Consider the following 16,824-nt stretch of genomic DNA (forward strand, 5'->3'; position numbering starts at 1 on the left):
AATAGATTATATTCCAGAGACAGAGAGAGAGAGAGAGAAAGAGGTCATTTGATGAAGAATACAGAATGAACAACTGGAGCATCAAGGAAGCAGATTCTCCCTTAGAAGGTGGCACATAAATTTAGCCTCTGTCATCAACAAATCTCACTTGAGTGTCTGTGATATGTGTAGGGCAGCATACTAGATGCTGGGGAGGGGGGTGGGACAAAGACATAGAAGCTGGGGTGCCTGCTCTCCAGGGGAAGCTGGGGACACATGTCACCTATATGGTAGAAAGAGGACTGACCTTGGAACAGAAGAGGCCAGGACTCTGACCCTTGTTAGGGCTATGACCTTACACAGGTCCCTTAATCTCTTTGAGCTTCATTTTCCTTATCTATGAAATAGTGATATTCATAGGTGCAGTACTTACCTGCTGTGATTACTATGAAGAAAGCATTATAGAAATAGGAGTTGTTAGGGCAGCTAGGTGACACAGTAGATAAAGCACTGGCCTTGGATTCAGGAGGACCTGAGTTCAAATCCAGCCTCAGAAACTTGACACTTATTAGCTGAATTACCCTAGGAAAGTCACTTAACCCTCATTGTCCTCCACCCTCCAAAAAAGAATAAGTAGGACTAAAGCAATAGTCAAACTCAAATAAAAATGGAGGCCACTAAATCACACAAACATTTCTGTGGTTCATACATTGAATTAATTCAGTGTGACCCTAGGCAAGTCATTTAACCCTCATTGCCCTGCAAAAAAAAGAAAAGAAAGAAAGAAAGAAAGAAATAGGAGTTGTTATAAACAAAGACATAAAGCAACAAATAACCATGTGAAGCAAGTGTAGACAGTAAGTGGCTTGTACATGGTAGGAACCTAATGTCTATTGAATCAAAGAAATTCTCAGAGAGGCCCCTACTCATTGAGGCTTGGAGCAGGTTCTATGACAGAGACCTTCCTTTAATAACTTTTCTTCTTCTCTTGAACAAATCCATTTGTTTATAATTTCATCACCAAATATATGTGTGTATCTATCATGTGTTTATACACTTGCACATGTGTGAATATATAAATTCTATATGTATAGATACTATGTGTATATATTATATGTATGTCTATATATACTACATCTGTGTGTAAATATACTCTGGGGGGGGGGGTGAGTGTGGCAGGTTGATCATGAAAGGTTTCCTGAAGGAAGTGGCACTTGAGCTAAGCCTTGAAGAAAGAAAAAGATTCCAAGAGCTGGCAAGGAGTATATTCTTTCCAAGGCTTTAGTTTAACATAGGATTGAGGGGCAGTATACACATATATAGACACACACACACATATACACATAAAGAAAAGACAGAGATCCTTTCTCCTAGGTAAAACTGTGGCTTTGGAGTTAGGCACAGTGCTTCTTAGTGGGCTAGTAGTCTCCAAAAGATGAAATTAAATTAGAATTTGCTTTGCTTCTCCCCTTTCCAGGAGTTTATTTTAGAATGTTTGATATTTGTGTTTCTTATTGAGCTGAATAGGAGTATATGCTTATAATTATATTACAGTATATAGTTAATGTATTTAGGTACTTATACTGCAGTAGGAATACAATACAATAATACAATAATACAATACAATACAATAATACAATATTAGTTTCAATATAGTTTTTCTCTTTCTTTAGGGGATTTCGTAGTAATTATATTTCTGTAATCCCTAATGGAGCATTTGGTGGAAATCCACTCTTAAAAACCATGTAAGTATTTTGGAAAGCTTTTAAAAAAAAAAAGTAAAATTATGCTAAGCTGCCTCAATCATGCCAGACATCTGGACAGAGAGGGGAAATATCAGTTAAGTCTTTTGGGTATTTGGCATCTGTATACAGAGAGATTTAGTGCTGAATGATTTTATGAACATGTGGAATATTTACCTCTTCATAATTTTGCAGCCATTTAAATGACAACCCTTTATCTTTCGTGGGGAACTCGGCCTTTCACAATCTGTCGGAGCTGCATTCTTTGTAAGTAGTACATTAATCAAGGGTTTGGGGTTTTTTGTTTTTGTTGGTTGTGCTATTTCCTTTTGTCTCTGATCCCTGGAATGGGATCAGCCTAACTTGTTTACATGAACACTTTTAGTCAAGTTATCAACATTCCAGGCTTAGTTGGAGGGATTTGGGATTGACTTTGTATTTAATACAGAGGTAATTCTGTAATTTGACCTAGGATGAGAATAAAATAGATTGTGAAGTTTAAGTATAAAATAATATCTTCTATAAGAATTTCTTTTATAATTCTCAGTTTCTTTTTCTTTCATTTTTTTAAAAAAGAGTCATTCGGGGTGCAGGCATGGTACAGGGATTTCCTAACCTGACTGGAACCAACAATTTGGAGAGTTTGTAAGTATGGACCTTTTTAAATTGGAGATACATGGATAGTTATGGACAAGGGGATTGGGGGCATCATCATAAGAATAAGCATGGAAACAGATTGCAAGTTGTTACTGATCATATGAAAACATCTTCCAGTGCACTAATAGGAAAAGAAATTCCAGTTAAAACAATGAGCAGATTTTCAGATGCCCATAAACCTGGCAGGGATGCTTAAAACTGTAATGATTAGAATTTCCTACAGTAGCTCTCTAGCCGGTGGACCACTCATTAGATTGTAGATAGTATAGCTAGAATTTTATTTCCCTTATAATACAAAGACAAAAAAATGAGAATCCAAAAGATCTCAACAGGGCTTGACACAGAGTAGGCATTTAATAAATGTATGTTGATTGATTAAATTTTGGGGCAGGATCTAAGATGATGAAGTTTTCTGTTACAGGGATAAATGCAAAGTTTTATGCTTAGTATAAAAAGCAACTTCAAACTATAAGATGGGGGCAGCTAGATGGCGCAGTGAATAGAGCATCAGCCCTGGAGTCAGGAGGACCTAAGTTCAAATCTGGCCTCAAACACTTAACACTTACTAGATGTATGACCCTGGGCAAGTCACTTAACCCCAATTGCCTCACCAAAAAAACAAAAACAAAAAAACCTATAAGATGAAGGGCAGCTAGGTGGCACAGTGGATAAAGCACCTGCCCTGGATTCAGAAGGACCTGAGTTCAAATTTGGCCTCAGACACTTGACACTAACTAGCAGTGTGACTAGTTAAGTCACTTAACCCTCATTGCCCGGGGCGGGGTGGGGGGGTGGGGGGTGGAGCCAAAAATTATAAGATGGGAGAGACTTGGCTAAGCAATGATACCTGTTTTTAAAAAGAAAATCTGAGGGTTTTATTGAATTGCAGGCTCAGCATGAGACAGTATTTCAACATAGGAGCCAGAACACTTCTAGTGTTAGACCAGGTCATATTAGTAACAATGCACTATCCAGACCAAGGGAGGCAATAGTCTCACTGTATTCTGCTCTTGTCAACATCGTGTCCAAAAGGTTGTGTTCAGTTCTGGGTGTCAGAGTGTATTTAAAATGGCAATAAGCCTGAATATGTCCAAAGGAGAATGACCAGTTTGGTGAGAGGACTGGACATGGCCTCACAAGAAATGTTTGAGGGAAGCCCAGAGAAGATTTGATGGTGGGGGAGAGGATTTCTGGTCCAAGTATTGGAAGAGCTGCACTGGAAGAGAGATGAGATTTATTTTGCATGGCCTCAGGGGGCACAGCTGGGAGCAGTGGGTGATCATGTCAGAAAGGCAGGTTTCAGCTCAGTATAACAAGAAACTTCCTAATGATTCAGATTGGCTCACATCAGAATGGGCCATTCAGGGAATTCTTCATCAGTGGGCATCTTTCAAGTAGAGGTTGGAAGACTGTTGTTGGGGGTGTGGTTTAGGAGCTTGGACTAAGTTATGTCTGAGGTCTAACTGTGGGAATCTGAGGTAGCCTACCCCTTCTCTAATACATCTGTCTCACAGCACCAAGTTAATCTTTCAAAAGCTTTCATTGGGTCACTGTTGCCAGAAGGATGTGAGTGATTCCCCTTTATAGTAGGGTAAAGCCCATGTTCCTTAGCATGGCATTCAAGGCCTTCTATAACATGGCTCCAGCATTCCAACAATTCTCCTTCAAACATCACTTCCCTAGAGTCAGACTAGTTTAATCACACTATTATTCCCATATAGCACACTCATTTGTGTAGAGTTCCCTTAGCCAGGAATGTACTCTCTACCAGTCTCTGCCTTTCTATGTTTTTTTTTCCCCCATTTTTACGTCCCACGTCCTTGAAATCTTCTCATAACATATTGGTTTTGGTTTTGGTTTTTTTTTGCGGGGCAATGAGGGTTAAGTGACTTGCCCAGAGTCACACAGCTAGTAAGTGTCAAGTGTCTGAGTCCAGATTTGAACTCAGGTCCTCCTGAATCCAGGGCCGGTGCTTTATCTACTGCGCCACCTTGCTGCCCCCTCATAACATTTTTTTTTTGGTTGGTTGGTTGTTTGTTTTTGTGGGGCAATGTGGGTTAAGTGACTTGCCCAGGGTCACACAGCTAGTAAATGTCAAGTGTCTGAGGCTGGATTTGAACTCAGGTACTCCTGAATCCAGGACCAGTGCTTTATCCACTGCACCATCTAGTTGTCCCCCATAACATATTTTGAACTAAAATTGGAATTGTTGGAATTTTTCACTCCCCTCACTGTTCATGGCAGTTGTTTCTATGGTACAATCCTGTTGAGCTCTTTCTCTATTGTCCTTTGTCTCCTATTGTCAGGAGGACGCTCACTGTGTAACCCTGGGCAAGTCACTTAATTTCTTAGGGCAAAAGTTTCCTGTAAAAGGAGGGAGTAGGACTCAACCTCAGATTTGTCTTTCAGCACTAAATTTGAGATCCTGCGAAATGAAAGGGCATAAATGAAAACGGTAGTCATTGTAATGGGAAAGAGGGGACAGATGGAAAAACATTTTTTTAAAGTAGAATGGACAGATCTGAGAGGATGGTATATTGGAAATACCACTGGATCTGGAATTAAAGAACCTGAGTTCAAATCCTACTTCTGCTTATTAACCATGTGATGAGCTAAATATTTATTTAGACTGCCCTTTTGTACCTGAGTTTTCTCAAATAAGGATTTTGACTAAATGATTCCTTAAGTCATTGCAGCTCAAAATATGTAATTCCTCAGTGATGACATGGGAATTTTCCAAAGAGGGGGCCAAGGGAGATGGAGAAGGGAAAGAGAATTCCACAATGTTGAGTGGGCTGTCTGAATCACTGAATTTCAAAGACAGAAGTATGGAAGAAAGGAGGGAGTGGTCCAAGGTGATGGATGAACTTTTCTTAACTGCTTGTTTTGAAGATGGACTATTTTTCTTGACATTGTTAATAACATGCTTTACACACATTAATGAGTTTGTTTGGCATTGGATTTGGAAAAAGAAGAGTTCATTCATCTCAGCACTTGACTTTAGGTATTGGGATTGACAGAGCCTGTATACAAAGACTGGAGTATTTACTTTTTTATATGAGTGAAATTCTTTTGATCTCTTTCACTTTTACGGGCTCTCAGTACTGCAATGTTTTTTCCACAGAACCTTGACAGGCACCAAGATAAGCAGTATACCCAATAACTTGTGCCGAGATCGAAAGAAGCTTAAGACTTTGTAAGTTGGAGTCTTCTACTCTTACCTCCATTGTCACTGTACGTTTGAAAGAAGACCAAGAACTTGGATTATCTTTCAGTGTGCTTCTAGAGTTAGTGGAGGGTTGTTTTAAGGCAGGCATTGTTTCTTGATTGGCTCTACCAAGGGAGGTGGGCAGAGGAATGGGTAATCCAACTTGGGGGTGATGTGAAAATAACTTGTGTTCAGATTTTGAAATGTGTTGGTATCCTGTTTGGGGAATTGACTTCAAATGAATAGATCTTGGGGGTTCTATGGACATCTAACTCAGTGTGAGTAAACAGGGCACCATGGTAGCCTAGAGCCAATGAAGATCCTGGACTACATTAAGAGAGGCATGGTGTCTGCTATCCATAAAGACACTAAGATATGGTACCTGGAACCAAATAGGAGAAGGTAGTCTGATGAGGGAAGAGTATAGCAGGTCTGTCACCAACCTTTTTCTGATTATCCCAGTAGAGAGGTAACATGGACAAATAGATAGTCAGCCTAGAAATTAGGGCAACTTCTCTCTAAATCCCAGCTCAGGCACATCCTGGGCAACTTTAGGCAAGGCACTTAATTTCACCATTTCCCAGGCAATTCAGCACGTCTATAAGTTGCAGAAAGTTGCCCATCTGCATAGAAAGAGTCTCCCGATCTGAGAATTCCCTCACCAATGAAATCCCAGGTTCAGGCAAAAAAAAAAAAAAAAGGCTTTTTGGGGTCCAGTGTTCTACTGTTGACTCATACAGAGCTGCAGTGCTGCCCTACACTTCTCCAATCAGTCCAGATAGTTTGGGGCCCCACATTTTAGAAGGTCAGTCAGAAAGCATTTACTCAGTGTTTCCTCCATGCCACACGCCATGTCAGGGAACTCCTGTGTTAACAAGGGAGACAGCTTAGGCCTTAGCACTCTCTCTTCCCGTCCATTGACTCTTTGCTCTGCTGCCCAGCCCCCATGCTTATCTGTATTGCATCACCACACTAAACAAAAATCTTTCTTGGCTCAAGATGTGTTAAATGTATGGGCTAACCTGCCGCAGAACCGTGAGCAGAAATAAGGCAGATATGAAGCCTGTGCTGGTGACACTGGCCTCCTTGGTCTTCCTCCAACAAAATGCTCCATGTCCTGACTTTATGCACTCTCACGTACTCCCAACACACACCTGGAATTAATTCTTTTCCACCTTGTCTCTACTCTGTGGCTTCCTTCTAGTCCCAGTTAAAACCCCACCTTCCACAAAGAATCCGCTTTAATTCTAGTGCCTTCCCTCTGTGTATTCTCTTCAGTTTATCCCTGCGATATCTCATTTGTATTTAGTTGTTTCATGTTGTCTTCCCCTATTTGACTTTGAGCTGCTTGAGAGCAGGGACTGTTACTTTTGACTTTTCTTTGTGTCCCTAGCACTTAGCACAGAACTTAGTAAATGCTGATTGATTGACCAGATGGCTCAAGTAATTATTAGAAGATGGTAATAACAAAAGGAGCAGTCCCATGTCTAAGTGGTGTGATACTGATTTTGTGTACAGAGATTGTATTGGGACAAATTACAGTGGAGAATGTTGATATCTGACTCTGTTCTGAAAAGCAGACTTAATTTAAAACCTTGGGGTTTTTTCATATTTAAAATTTTTGTAACATGTTAAATACATGCATATTTGAAGGTACCTATGATGCATATAGTTATGACTATTTTAATATTTGGTAATATATGTTCGTATAACATACTGCAAAGCATATGTGTATATAGAATTCTATCTAGTTAGTATTTCCATTTTAGAAGTTCCTTGCAAATGTTCAGTGATGAAAAATGGTAAGCCTGCTGTGAGTCTCTGTACCATCTCAGGTCTTGGAAACAAACATCCCTGTTTTTCTATGTGCATCAGGAGTTGCTTTGGGGCCTTTTCGTGGGTTTTGTAGACTGCTTTGAATGAGACTCTATAACAATCTTTTTTCTCTGTCTTCAGGGACTTGTCCTACAACAATATACAAGAGCTTCCAAGTTTCAATGGTTGCAGTGCTTTGGAGGAAATGTAAGTTATTGTTTTTGTTTATTCCTTGCAATAATGACGACTCCTATTTCTGCATTGCTTTGACAACATGTTTTCTTAGTGGTGTGAAGCAGTTCCAAATAGAATTTCCTCCATTTTCACATGATAGGAGCTTCCCGAATACTCATTGGATTCTGTTGAAGAAGAAAGTGGCATCATGTTTATAATGCTGCCCCAAGATCATACTTGTTTGTAGGTGCTTACAGAGCACTCCCCATACCCACCACCACCACCCCTTGAGGAGGGGGGGGTGTCAGAGATGGCGCACAGCTCCATTTCCCCAGTAATAGTGTAACAGAACTGGGAGCCACATTCAGAAGCCCCCTCACGAGAAGTTCCCCTTCACATCCAAAGCCCAGAAAAGGGGGCCCCTATTCCTTGTGTATCGATGTTGTTATGTTTAGTGCTCAGCTTTCACCTCCTGTATTGGCCAGGGAATGGGGAGATCTCTATGGTTGGGGAAATTGGAGCCAATTCTTGCAAAGAAGGTGATGATTTTTCTATTCCTAACAGTCAAATACATAGGAGAGAGATTGGACTTGGAATCAGGACTAAGTTTTGACTGCTGCCTCAGGCACTTATTAGCTGTGTGACCCTGGGCAAGTCTCCTCATCTGTAAAATACCTGCCTCCTGTGACTCTCATGAGGACCCAAGCAAAACAATATAAATAAAGTGCTTTGCAGGCCTTTAAAGTGCTATATAAATGCTAGCCATTACCATTCTTTGCATTCTCACCATGTCGTTCTACCACTTATTCTATTTTTACTTATTTTTTTGTGGGGGGGGGCAATGAGGGTTAAGTGACTTGCCTAGGGTCACAGCTAGTAGCTGTCACGTGTCTGAGGGCAGATTTGAACTCAGGTCCTGCTGAATCCAGGGCCGGTGCTTTATCCGCTGCACCACCTAGCCGCCCCTAGTTCTACCACTTATTAACTGTGGGGCCTGGGGCCGTGCACTAAAGCTTGGTGGGTCTAATATTCCTCATCTGTAAAATGGGGAGATTAAACCAATAAGTACTAACCCCCCCTCCAGCTCTAAAGTCAGTGGTGCTAAATCCGTAGCCCTCCACATGTCTTACTTCGAGAAGACTTTGTAAAATGGCATGTGCCGGTGATATAGGGTAGAGACTGCATACACATGGCTATATTCCTCCTTTAAGCTAGATAAGGCGTGTCTGTCCTGAAAGTTCTGTGAGCTCTTGGATTTGGATCCGAATGGACCGTGGCGACCATTTACTACAACCTCTTCATTTTGTAGATGAGGAAACTGAGACCCAGAAAGCTTCAGTGACTTGAAGCCAATCTTTAGACTCTAAATTCAGGACTTTGTACACTCTTCCCCAGTGCCTGTTAGCTCCACATTTGCTTGATACGTATGACTTGAGATGTTGGAGTTTGATTAGAGTGAGTTAAGCCTCTTTAGCTCCCTTCTGTGCTCATTTATCACTGAGGATTGGGATGTGGTGAATCATTTGTGTTAGAAAAAAGGGATGTGTAGAATTGACAGGTGTCTAGTCCGCCTCTTCCTTCCAAACACAAATTCTAGAGAGGGGAAGTTCAGTGACTTGGCCAACGTCATACAACTAGCCTAATGAGATGGTTCCATCTTAGAGTTGAGGGGTTTTGAGGAACAGACAGTCTGATAGTTTTTCCATTATGCCACAGGAAGACTTAGTGCATTCCAGCAGAGCAAGTCAGTAGTTTTATGTAACCTGATCAGTTTGTTAAACTTATTAAATTTAACCTTAGAAAGGAAAATAAATTATTTTTCTTTCCCTGTGATTTCAGTTCATTACAACATAATCAGATCCTTGAAATTAAAGAAAGCACCTTCCAAGGACTAACTTCCCTACGGATCCTGTAAGTCTCTTCGTTCCTATTGAAGCCAATCTTTATGAGCCTGTGAATTTATATACTAATTAAGAGGAATTTAATATTGTCAGATGAATACTATTTATAGACATTGCATTCCATTCTATGTATATATTTTAGCTCAACCATAAAATTATGGGACTTTAGAAATAATTGACTCGGTTTCTAACATTGCCTATTAAATATAAAGAAAGTCTATTTTTTGCAGTTTACCTTTTCTTGTGGTCAAATACTTTCAACAATTGTATAATTTTATTAGCATGTATGAATTCAGCAAAGTGTAGCTTTAAAAACATTCTTGGTTGGGAGGGCTTCTGTATAAACAATGCCCAAAGTTTTATTAGGGAGTGATTGGTGCTGTTTAAATCACTAAAACTAAGTTAGTGTGGTGTATAGCTGGGACAAGACAGGAGTTTGTCACTCAGATAAACATTTTAAAACTAAGGTGATTTTTCTCCCCATGTAGAACATTCCATCTCTTGCCTTGCCTTTGCACAGGCTACCCGTGAGCTCTCTTGGACTGTTCCCCTTCCCACCATTTCTTTATGATCCCTCATTCCTTCAAGTTCCAATTCATACGCCACTTCGTATGGGAATTCCTTTCTTTTTTTTTTAATCATTCCAGTTGCTAGAGCTCAAGTGTTCTTCAAATTACCTTGCATTTATTGGCATGTAATTTTCAAATCCTCCAGCAAAAATGTAAGCTCCTTGAGAGTAGGAATCATTGTTAATTTTGTCTTCATATCCCTGTGGCTTTAATGCTTTTGTGGTGGAGCTGAATAGAAACTAAATCAATGAAAGATGTATCGTGAAATGTAGAACAGATGTCTCTCTGAAAAGTCACCTAAGAAGCAAAACTGGATGTTGTTTCTAAGCTTAGTCCATATGGACTCTCATTGTGAATAAGATAGGTTTTTACAAGAAACATTTTAAGATGATGTTACATCAGTCTCCTGCCCTGGCCTGCTAGGTCTTTGCCTGTGGTTGGCAAACCTGCTGATCCAAGCAGAAAAGCAAGGAAGGGGCTTGACTCACAGCTGCTATTTCCTTCATAGCACTTAGAAATGACAGCAGACGTGCTCTTGTTCCTTCATATTTTAGGATCCAACATGAGGACCTTTCCCCCTTTCCCAGGGGATGAAATAAGGAAGGAACTCTGTTGTCACAGTGACTGAAAATTCTCCTACCCCCAATTTTTCATCTATTAGTGATCGAGTCAGTTCCATGACTAATGAATCCCACAATATCCAAATTCTCTATGTTGCATTTCCATACGCTACATATAAAAAATATGATTGTTGGAGATACGACTCTTATTTCCTGCTTGGAAAAAACCTATCTGAATCCCTCCTGGAATGCCATTGTTTGCATGTATATCAATATAGATGTATTGATTGTCCTCTCTTGAGGCCTTATCAGTCACCTTTGAGCAAGTAAATACTATAAAACCTATTAATATTCTCAACCCTGTTATGAGCCAGACTTTTCCTCACCTAGTTAATAGTACTAAGGGTTATGTTGTTTATATTTTTGAACTCATTCCAGCATGATAAGATTCAGAATATTCCCAACCGATCTAAAATGGGCCAACTAAAGTCTCTGCTGCTTAAACATATTTCTGAGAGAGAGACTGATACAAAGGGTGTGTTCAACAGAATCTTGAAGGATGTTTAACAAGAATCAAGAGTTTTCTTTCTTATTGGGGATGTTATTTGACTACCTCAGTCTCTAAAGCAGAACGAGGGACTTACGCTTTGAGGGCTTATGTGAGAAGATTAACATACTATTCTAATAATTGCAGAGATCTGAGTAGAAACCTGATCCAGGAAGTTCACAGTGGAGCTTTCATTAAGCTTGGATCAATCACTAACCTGTAAGTAGGCAATTTTATACCGTCATAATATAGTATAATACGTTAAAATGCAGGGACTCTGGTGTTGCCGAGCACTGGGGCCTTGTCAAAATATTTCCCCTTGTCTTTGCTCCCCATTGTACTTGGCATGCCTCCAAACCCAGCAAGCTGCTTTGGTTCTGATTTTGACAACACTGTACAATAATTGTTTTTGAGAAAGCAATTGGCTTGCTAGACGTTTATTTGTCAAACACTCGGTTGTTCCAAGTTAAGCCACTGCCATCCTATCTAACATCGAAGGTACTTGCAGAATGTCTTCATGTCACTAACACTAGTATGTTAATCTAAGGTTTAATATTCTTTTTTTTAATTTAATTTTTTAGAGATATCAGTTTCAATGAACTGACTTCATTTCCAACAGAAGGACTGAATGGGTTAAACCAGCTAAAACTGACAGGCAACTTTCATCTGAAAGAAGCATTAGCAGCAAAGGACTTTGTGAATCTCAGGTATTCTCCCCTGCCCCACTACTCCCTGCCATTTTTTCTTTGTTAAAGAACATGGGATTATAGATATAGAGATGGAAGGGAGCTGAGAGTCCTGCCAGTCCAACCCTGTCATTTTACAGATGAGAAAATTGAGGCACAGAAAGGGTGTCCCCCTGGTAGAAAGTAGCTGAGGCAGGATTTGAATTTGGGCCTTTCTGACTCCATGTACCGTCTGCTCTCAATTAAGTAGCATCCTGGTTGAGACTTTTTTCTGAGTATTTCTGGGCAGCTTTTCTCTGCTCTCATTCCCCTTATGGGTGTATAAAGCAATTATTTGGCCCTGTTTTCCAGCACTGGAAGTCATGATAATGAGCATCATCCGCAGGATAGGTTTGTTTGGCTGGTTCTCTGATATGCAGCAGAAATACTTGTTAGTCAGGATGTGGTGGTGGAATAGAAAGCCCTGCAGTGGATGGAGAAAATTATACAAGAATTCTAAGGATGCGTGAAGTAGGTCAGTACAGACACATACAGTGCATGAACATTTGGATTTCTGTCAAAAACAAGCAGGACTCGTGTGGATTATGTATAAGAAGACTTTTGATAACACCCGAAGAATTATAGACATCATTATCATCACTGTCGTAATGGCTAGCGTTTATGTAGTGCTTTAAGGTTTCCAAAAGGCTTAACAGATATTACCTGACTTTACCTAATTCACACCAACCCTTAGAAAACTAAGGCCCAGCGAGTGACTTGCCTGAGCTCACCTAGGTGAGGTTGGGAGGTAGAAGAGCCAGGATTGGGGCCCAGGTCCCAAGCTAGGATTTCAGCCTCAATTCTCTGACACACAGAACCAGGATTTAGGGTTAGAAGAGATCTGAGAGGTCATCAGACTGAAGCCTGGAAACAGAATGATTTATTTGCCCCAGATCCCCCAGGTGGATTTAGACATAGTCTGCTGTGGCTAATCCAGTCTCCTTCCCCTTGTGCCTTGGTGCTTGTCCTGCTGTACCACAAGCTCCTTCAACATGTCTTAAATGTGATTTTTATTTATAAACTATACCTTTAGCTAATTCAGGAAAAAATTCACACACACACACACACACACACACACACACACACACACACACCTCTCTAGAGAACGTTAGTGGTTTAAACTAAAGTTTCAAAGCTCTTGTTTCATTTTTATTTAGGTCTTTATCTGTACCATATGCTTACCAGTGCTGTGCGTTTTGGGGTTGCGATTCGTATACAAACTCAAACACAGATGATGCCAGCCTCCCAGACCACAGCGTTTCATCCAACCAGGAAAAAGGCAAGTGCTTTATAAAACTAGAGGAAAATTCTCTCTTTGAGGAAGCAGTTGTTTCAGTTATTGTCATTGGCAAATGAAAGATGACTTTTTATTTGTGGTGTTTATACTAATACGTGGACGAATGCAAAAAAAAATAATGTAAAAAGTTGCATCATAAAGCAAGGGCAGCTCTTCAAAGGAATTTCATATGAATTCCTATTTAAGAAAACTTTGCATTTATGTCATGTATGAGCTGATGTTATAATTATCAACCTTGGTCAAAAATGTGATTGTATGTTATATTCTCTGGTATAGCTGACCCAGCAGATCTCACAAGCAGGACTGAGAAAGAAGAACACAGTCAGACAATTATCCACTGTACTCCTGCAACAGGTAGGGTCAATGATTTTGCTGATTGCTGTTTTTATTTCAAACTGCTAGGTATACCTCCCCAAAACCTCCTGGGGATTCTGAAATAAGGATCCCTCACTGAAGTAGGTAGGAGGGAGACTGGATGGGACCATACAGGGTGTTCCAAGAATTTATTAAGCACTTATTAACTCCCTTTGTCTATTAAAAAAAGATCAATGTAATCAGTATACCAGAGGGGAAGAGTGTTCCTTTTTCTTTTTTTTTTTTTTTTTAACAAGAACATTAAAAAATTCATAGACTCCAACAGCTGTGTCATCCTAGGATCTTGGAGCTCTAAGTCAATAAATCACCAAGCATTTATTAAAGGCTTACTATATTCTAGACCCTGTGCTAAGCACTTTATAGATATTCTTTCATTTGATCCTCATGATAACCTTGGGAATTAGGTGCTAATATTATCCCCATTTTACAGTTGAGGAAACTGAGTCAGATAGTGGCTAAGTGACTTGCCCAAGGTCAGACAGCTAATAAGTATTTGAGGCCTGATTTGAACTCAAGTCCTCCTGACTCCATGTCTAGTATTCTATCTATTGAGCCACCTAGATACCTTAAGATTTATGGAGCACTGTTAAATAGTTCACATTTCTCTGGCCTTTTTATAATTTACCATTACCTTCTTCATACCCACCCTGTGAAGGTAGGAAGTACAAATATTAATTTTCTCATTTTATTATGGAAGATATATGAGAATTTTCCATCTAGCAGGTGACAAGAGTTGGGATTTGAGTTCTGGTATCCTGGGTCAATCAAACATTTATACAGTTGTCTATGATGTATCTGTGCTAGGTACTAGAGACGAATATGTGAAATGAAACAGTTCCCATCCTCAGAGAACTTGCATTCTGATGGAGACAAAGTCTGTCACTCCAAGGCCAGGGTTCTTGTCTTCTCTGTTGGATTGTGTACTCCTTGAGTACAAGAGATGATATTTTTAGCCTTTCTTTGTATTCAGCACTTAGCACAGTGCCTGACACATAATAACCCCTTAATAAATGCTGGTTGACATACTGTTTCTACTTTTTGATTTTTTCTTTTTTCTTTTTTGAGGTTTTCCCCTTGTGTTCTGATTCTTCTTTCACAACGTGACTAATCCAGAAATACATTTAATGTGATTGTACATATATAACCTATATCAGATTGCTTTCTGTCTTGGGAAGGGGGAAGAGAAGGGAAGGGAGGAAAATTTGGGACTAAAAATCTTATGAAAACAAATGTTGAAAACTATCTTTACATGTAACTAGAAAATAATAAAATGCTTTTATGATAAAAAAAAATAAATGCTGGTTGATAGATAGACTTGGAATCCCTAGATTCTACGATGACATGATTGATGAATCATAAGAATTTTAAATGTTCTTATTAAAAAACAAAGACCACCAGGGCAGCTAGGTGGCACAGTGGATAGAGCATTGGCTCTGGAGTCAGGAGGACCTGAGTTCAAATTTGGCTTCAGACACTTAACACTAACTAGCTGTGTGACCCTGGGCAAGTCACTTAACCCCAATTGACTCACCAAAAAAACAAAAACAAACAAAAAACAAAACCAAAGATCACCTCCCCTCCTTCCTTTACTGATTACATCAATCAAAAAAAAAAATAGAGGAAGTTATTAAGCTAAAAATACACATGTTAATGTCAGGCTTTGATTCCTCAATAGAAAGAACCACTAGTGGAAAGTGATTTGAAATTTTACTTTGAAGGGAAAGATGAAATAAAATGCATCTGATAGAATTTGTTTGATCTATACTGTATCTATTTGATGGTACAGTAGACTAGCCTGGGGCCTTAAGTTCAGGACAGAATCAAAACCACTTTTAGGTTGTTTTTGTTGTTGTTGTTGTTTTTTCCTGCCTCATTAGGACCTGGGGCAGGTAGGGGGGAAAACCATCCTCTGATACCGGAAGAAGGGGTTGTGCTCAAAGTTGAATCCTGGGCCATACCCTAAGATTTGATTTTGGAAATGGAGGGAGAACCTCATTTCGCTGGCAGAATATGGAAGCATCAGCCCCGAGAGAAGCAAGAGTTTGACCTTTTTGCTGCCACCAGCTTCTGTCTGTTCTGCATCTCTTGAGCTTCTGTTGGTTTAATGACCAGATGCTCCTTCTGTACCTGTAGAGCTGGGCATTTCTCCCACCTGCCCCTCCAGCCCAAAAAGGACTCATATGAAGAATGCCTTCATGGTTCCTGGTGGGGAGCCCCACCCCTCTCCCCCCCATCCCTTTCCCTGTTGGTCAGTCACCTGGCTGAGGTTTCCCCTGGCAATTCCAATATACTCCCTCTTACAGGGTGGTCTGGGCTGCAGCTGTAAATGTCCTTTCCTCTTCCCTTGTGGGGTTGTGGCTTTATAGGGTGTGACATAAACATGGGTTATTTCCAATTTCCTCAACTATTAAAAAAAAAAACATGAAGTTAATAAAACTGACCTCCCTCGTAACAAGTCCATGTCATCCTCCTAATGGTAACAATCATGGCTGTCCACACCAGCTATCATAGGGCTTTGTGGCACCCAGCACTGGGCTTGATGTTTAGTCCAGATGCCAAGAATATTTGCTGAATGAATGAGAATACAAAGCATCCTGCAAGTTTCTTGTACCACGTTTCACTTTGTGAATTAGTCTTTGCCAAAGTCTACAAGAAGCAGTCCACAGAGCCATTCCATTTACAGTCACCATAAGCTCAACGGGGTTATTTGTTGATCTATGGAACAAATTTTCCTCATTTTAGCTGAAAATTTATTTTTCCTGTGTCGGTTGGGAACAAGGTTAGAGCTGAATGGTTCCAGTCCTTTAATGTGGAATGGTTAATGGGGCCTATGGAGCTCTGGCCTTGAGCGTGGGTCATTTCTTTGAAGGGGACTTTTCAGACTTGTGGGCTGCACTGTTTGTACAACTTATCAAGGCAGGCTTCCTGACTGTTCACACATGGAAAATGAGAGCACGTCAGAAAATGTCTCAACTCCAACCTCAGGCTTGGTGCTTTCTGTCACATACCCCCCAGTGTGGGGTTTCTCCTCGTGGTTGCTTTATAAGTGACTACAGCATGGCATGTAGTGGGCAGCTAATATACCAGAATTAATTACTGGTGCTTGAACAAAATGAGGCAGGATTGAGCATATTCTTGTATTCTGCAAACGCTTTGAGTGGCACCACATTATATAGTGGGAAGACTGGTGAACTTGGAGTCAGGAGCCTAATTATTCTGGAATCTTGACCAAGTTATTTAACCATCTCAGGTCTTAGTGTCCCCACCTGAAAGGA

General features: G+C 40.2%; 1 protein-coding gene across 1 annotated transcript in view; it reads left to right on the top strand.

Annotated features, from left to right (window-relative positions):
• Positions 1-16,824, top strand: part of LGR4 (leucine rich repeat containing G protein-coupled receptor 4) — a 125,674-nt gene that overhangs the window by 104,556 nt on the left and 4,294 nt on the right. The window contains exons 8-17 of the mRNA XM_043971139.1: positions 1,653-1,724; positions 1,917-1,988; positions 2,298-2,366; positions 5,503-5,574; positions 7,543-7,608; positions 9,415-9,486; positions 11,300-11,371; positions 11,734-11,859; positions 13,035-13,156; positions 13,451-13,528. Of these exons, the coding sequence (XP_043827074.1) occupies positions 1,653-1,724; positions 1,917-1,988; positions 2,298-2,366; positions 5,503-5,574; positions 7,543-7,608; positions 9,415-9,486; positions 11,300-11,371; positions 11,734-11,859; positions 13,035-13,156; positions 13,451-13,528 (821 nt within the window). The remainder of the gene's footprint in view (positions 1-1,652; positions 1,725-1,916; positions 1,989-2,297; positions 2,367-5,502; positions 5,575-7,542; positions 7,609-9,414; positions 9,487-11,299; positions 11,372-11,733; positions 11,860-13,034; positions 13,157-13,450; positions 13,529-16,824) is intronic.

Source organism: Dromiciops gliroides, chromosome 6, assembly GCF_019393635.1.
Source record: "Dromiciops gliroides isolate mDroGli1 chromosome 6, mDroGli1.pri, whole genome shotgun sequence".
Classification (NCBI taxonomy): Eukaryota; Metazoa; Chordata; class Mammalia; order Microbiotheria; family Microbiotheriidae; genus Dromiciops; species Dromiciops gliroides.